This window comes from Macrosteles quadrilineatus, unplaced genomic scaffold, assembly GCF_028750875.1.
Source record: "Macrosteles quadrilineatus isolate MER2022 unplaced genomic scaffold, UCM_ALF_1.0 Scaffold_6__1_contigs__length_79288215, whole genome shotgun sequence".
Lineage (NCBI taxonomy): Eukaryota > Metazoa > Arthropoda > Insecta > Hemiptera > Cicadellidae > Macrosteles > Macrosteles quadrilineatus.
In genome coordinates, this window is record NW_026542599.1 from 29,323,871 (window position 1) to 29,329,453 (window position 5,583).

Consider the following 5,583-nt stretch of genomic DNA (forward strand, 5'->3'; position numbering starts at 1 on the left):
ACATAACCTACTAGAGCCTCGAAAAGACTCGTAGTATTTTAGGGTTACATAACCACAGTTTTCTTTATGATAGTTCAAATTGTCCTGCCATAGCGTTGATGGAAGATCAACACTTTCTTTTACATAAACTAAAAGGATGACGTTTGTGTAAATCTTTCTAATTGGAAGCTCGGACAGGGACAACATGATGGTTAGAATGTTCCAAATAGAATAGACTATCTTTTTATTTGCCCCCAGAAAAGCTGCGGCCCCTCCACCGCCACAGCTCGTGACGGCCTCCAAAAACAAACTAGTTGCCGTCTCCGTTCCCCCAAAACGTCTCTTACCACCTTCTCAAGGATGTGATCATGGATTGTAAACAGGAACATCTCAATCTGGTCCATTTGTATAGACGTGCTGCACAGACGGTGCATCTATCTCTTGGAGTTTTAAATTTTGGTACACATACAATCGTTCCAAACCGTCGGAAAGAAATATTTGCTGCCTCTCCAAAATCCTTACAAGACTCTTCATTGTCGAAAAAACAAATATGGTAGTAGACATAGCCGCAGTTTTCATGGTGGTAATTGAATATTTAATCTTTAATCATAGGTGGGATTGCTGCTTGCTTTACAGTATTTAAAAGAAACAGATTATCAGTAATCGTTCTAGCTGAAAACTCGAGTAGGGACAACATGGTGGTGTAAAGGTTCCAAGTGGAATGACACTTACCCCTCCACACGTGGTTTACGGGCCTTTTAGTCAGCCGCGCCAGTGACCTTCACACATGGTTTACAGGCTTTTTAGTCAGCCGTGCCAGTGACCAACATTCACTCATGGTTTATGGGCTTTTTAGTCGGCCGCGCCAGTGACCAATAGCATTCACACATGCACAAGGAGTAGCCCAAGTCCCTCCAGATTTGAGCGCCTCAATGTACAAACAGATTTAAAAATAGCCCCACTCCAGTTGGATCTCAGTCACCATGTGCTTCGCATCATGTTTCGGCTGGGTGTTTTCCATCAAACGCGAGCCGGTGGAGCCAATATACGAAGAACTTCAACCCCTGGATCTAAGGCCACCACCGTTACCGCCAAGAAAAACTGCGTATGCCGCCATTAAGGCATGTAGCGATAGTGGAGAGGGGAGCGCTACACATGTGCAGCATGTGCAACATGTGTTCAGTGTCCAACATGATCTCTCTAGTGTTGGTTGTAAATGATTTCATTCAAAATTATTTATGGTGTAGGATTTGTTAATTTTTAAATTTAAGCGAAGAAAAAGAAGACGAAGACACAGATTCGGTATTTGGGTTTAATTGGTAGCAAGGAGGGTGGAATGGCTAGAACGAGGTGGATGTTGGGGACTGGGAGTACGTGAAAGATAGTGATTATTCAGGAGTTGAGATTTTGGTGAGTTTTTTGCATTTTAAACCCATATGGAAGTGTATCATAATTGCTACTATGTTTCCTCTTTGGTCCCGTAATTTTAAACTGTTTGACTTCACTGATTGTAACTATATTCCTATCCTTTGTTCGTCTGATTCTATTTTCCTCAATGTCCATTGTTTGTGCAGCATCACCAAGAACCATCTCTTTCAAACTGTCAAATCCAATTTTTTTAGAAGTTTTCATGTTTAATGTGAGCCCTTTTACTTTACATACGGGAATCAATTTTTGTTTGTTAGTCGACCACACAAGATATGCATAGGTTTTAGGCCCTCCGGATACAAACTCTACTATGTATGAACCTGGTCCATACTCGGCCAACTCATCGGTCATTTCCCCTAGATAATCTCCCGTAGGAACTCTGTACAATCCACCCTTATATACATATAGTACAGAATCAGTATCGTAATACAATACCTGACCGCCCAGGGCATCTAGATGCTCATAGAGCTTCAATCTCGCTTGGGCAGTGGTGTAAGCTGCCACCACAACATTTACATTTTGCAATGGCTCCCCAACCTCATCAATATACTCCCAACTAACAACAAGAACCTCTTCATTGACAATCTGTACTTTATTTACATCTATTTCAGGGCTAGTTAACATTTTGAAAAGTGTTTTTGGGTCCCTGACAATTGTAGCTTTAGTCTGGTTTTCCCGCTGTCCAAATTTCCCCCAAAAAGAGTTCAACATCAGTTTAGCCAATGACCTCAAACCACCATTCTTGATAATTTTGTCTTTTTCCAGTTGGACACCCTCTTTTTTAAAATAATCCTTAATGTACTGATCCTTATCCTCCTCTGTTTCACACCAGCTAGGGAACCCAGACGCTTCCTGTTTCATTTTTAGAAATTTATTTATAAAGTCAGTAAACAACCCACCGTTTTCATAGGTGGCTACCTTATACTCCCACAGTTCATACATGTCGAGTACAACATAACCCTTTTCTACAGCTTTTCGAATCTCGTCCATGGTCCATGTCCCAATTAGTGCTCTGTCACCACATTCGTGGTCGCAATCACTTTGAATCTGACCGTCTCCACAAGTCGCGCACAAAACAAACATTAACTTGTCATTCATTTTGGCCGGGAGCACAGGATGGTAAAGATCACGTGGTGGTAGTACTTTGCACTTTAATAGACCCTCAACATTGAGACCTCTCTCTCTACATTCCCTGTCACCTACATAGATCGTTGGATGGCCCACAGGGTACTTGCCATATTTACATACCCAAGGGTAAAGTGAGCATATATCAACGTACTCAATGGTTTCTCCCTCCACACACTTGTGGTAAGTTTTGGCGTTCCCGGTTCTACCACCGAAAAATGCTTGCCTCGGATTCAGGGGTAAATTGTTGACCGTCATACCCATCAACTTTCATTCCATTGATCTTAACTTCTTTTCCACGACCAGCGTGTTCTATTCTAACTCCGCGTTTCTCCTCTTCCCATGATAGCCACTGTAACGCAATGGCCGATTGAGCGTCTGTAAGCCTATAGCCATTTTTAGGAACGATGCCAATAGTATTTTTCTTCAAAAAGTTCCTGCGAAAAGCCAAGTTACAAGCACTGGCAATGGTCACAGCCTCGAGAAACGGATCAACATTACACTCTTCCAGGAAAATTGAACGGAACTTTAAGCAAGCTTGGGCCAAGATATCAACATCAGACATACAATACTCGAGGATTTCTTTTTTAAAGTCAAATGTAACGTGATTTTCAACCTGATCATTGTACCAATTTTCAAAATCTTTTTGTGATTTTTCAAACATAGATTCTGGACAGTAAAACTCCTTTGCCGGCATAGGGCCCACATAATTTTGGTTGTCTAGGGTGTTGAAAAGGTGGGGGAAATAGCCTTTCTTCTTTTCCGGGGGCAAATCAAAGGCTTTGGGCAGCGAAGCTAGAGGCATAGGGAAATAACTAAGTGAATCAACAAACCTCACATTGTCAATCTCCATCAAAATGACCTTAGTTCCCCGCATCACAAGTTTCGGAGTGAACTTTGTATCCTCCAGCACATACTTGAGCAAAAATTGGAAATCAAAGCCCTGCCCATTGTGTGCAATGACACAAACATCTTTGAAATGTTTACGGACTTGCATCACATAGTCCATGAACTGAGTGACTGGTTCAAAACTAAACACTCGCGTACGATTTTTACAAGCCATACACAATTTTACCTCAATACACTGATAGCAAAACTGTTGTGACACACACAAGTTTACTTTATGCAATTTAGACTCGGGATCTGAGGGCAGAGACTCATCTTGGCGGGCTTCCAAGTCAAAGAAAATAAACAGAAAATCTTTAGATTTAGGCTTTCTTGTGTCAGGTTTCATGTAGCATTTGTGGTTAGGGTCTTCAAATGAACTACAAGGTTTACAATATACTTCGCCACATTTATGAGGCTTGGACCGTTCTCTAATCCAAACCAATTTCCCACAGTCAAGACATTTCTTTACATTTTTACATCTGTCAGCTTGATGCGCAATAAAACATCTCTGATTTTTATAAGTCATGTTACATTTAGGGCACAAAACACCACCACTCTCCCCTACACAAGGTGGTGAGATGGTCTGACACTGCGGACAAATGTTTGAGCAGCGGTGGGCTCCTTTGTGATCATAGGGTACATGACAAGCTTCACAAAAATATGTACAAACAAAAGCAGCAGTCAAACTATTAATCAGCCACAGGCTCAACTACTTTAACGGGTTCAACTACTTCATCAGATACATTATCAGCCATACTTACATCCATCGTCGTCAAATACCTAGAGAAAAGTGAAAGGGACACAGATACGCTAGTTCTAGTGGGGGCACAGTCTGCGCGCGCACAAAGCTAAGTATAGCACACGGATTACACAACACAGAGACACAAGATGTGGTGGGGGCACAGCTGCGCGCTCACAAAGCTTAATATAACACACCGATTGCACAACACGTTACACAAAAGAAACAATGTTCACTTACTATAAAACTGATGTACTATAAAACTGATTCACTTACTATAAAACTGATGTACTACACAATAAATAATCAGACTAAAATTAACACAAGAAAAAACTTGCAAACATAACCTCAAAACGTCAAACACAAGAGCACACGTCCAACACGTTCAACTGCCAAAAGCAAAGTGAAAGAAAATTAGTACTGGAAAGCTTAAATAGCAAAAATTGGCCAATCACACAACAGATCACCTATTTATGACCAATCAGGTACAAGCTTATTACAACCAATCAGCAACCAGACACACCATTAACACTTCCTTGTTTTCGTCGAACAAGTATGATGATGATGATGAACAAGAATGAACAAGAACAGTAATGATGATGAAGAAGAAGAAGTAGAAATTTTGAAAAATATAATGTTTGTAAATACTTTTTAGATTAATGTAAATAATAGATAGGAGTAAAAGCCATTAAACAAAACTTTACCAACCAGCATAAAAAACGGCCTTTATAAAGGGCATCAATTCTTCTTAGACATTATGTATTTTTAGATAGAGAAATTTAAATGTAAATAATAGATAGATAGTTGTCAGGAATTGGCAGAATTGCAGCTACAGCGGTAAATGACAACCTTAACTTACAGAGCATATAAAAAAATATATATTTTTTTAATTCTTACTTACATGTACCTTTAAGCTGCAGTCCGTAACAATGACGAAACAAATGATAATTTCCGTATCCCCTGTTAAAACCGGCTTGAAGAAGGCTTAAGCAAAACTTTACCATAGAGAACAAAAAACGGCCTTTCTAAAGGCCACCAATTGTTGGACATTAAATTAACATTTCATAGATTCCAGGTATTGTTGGAATTGTGGTTAATCTGAATAATGTTTCTGGCTGTGTATGTGGTTGTCGCCACAGTCATATACACTTGGACTTGAGCCAGAGGTTCACGGGTTCGATCCTTACCAAACACATTTACAATATTTGCTGAGTCTTATTTACTATATATACTACAGTCCATAAGAATGGCAAAACAAATGATAATTCCCGTATCCACCGTTAAAACCGGCTAGAAGAAGGGTTAAGCAGAACTTTACCATTGAGAACAAAAAACGGCCTTTCTAAAGGCCACCAATTGTTGAACGTTAAATAAACATTTCATAGATGTTATGTAATCAGGTCCAGGTGAATGTTGGAATGATG

General features: G+C 40.0%; 1 protein-coding gene across 1 annotated transcript; it reads right to left on the bottom strand.

The window, feature by feature from the left end:
* Positions 1-1,371: 1,371 nt before the first annotated feature.
* Positions 1,372-2,505, bottom strand: LOC128997429 (uncharacterized). The gene has a single exon (XM_054423067.1). It carries the CDS (start codon positions 2,503-2,505, stop codon positions 1,372-1,374), a length of 1,134 nt encoding a protein of 377 aa, XP_054279042.1.
* Between the last annotated feature and the right edge of the window lie 3,078 nt (positions 2,506-5,583).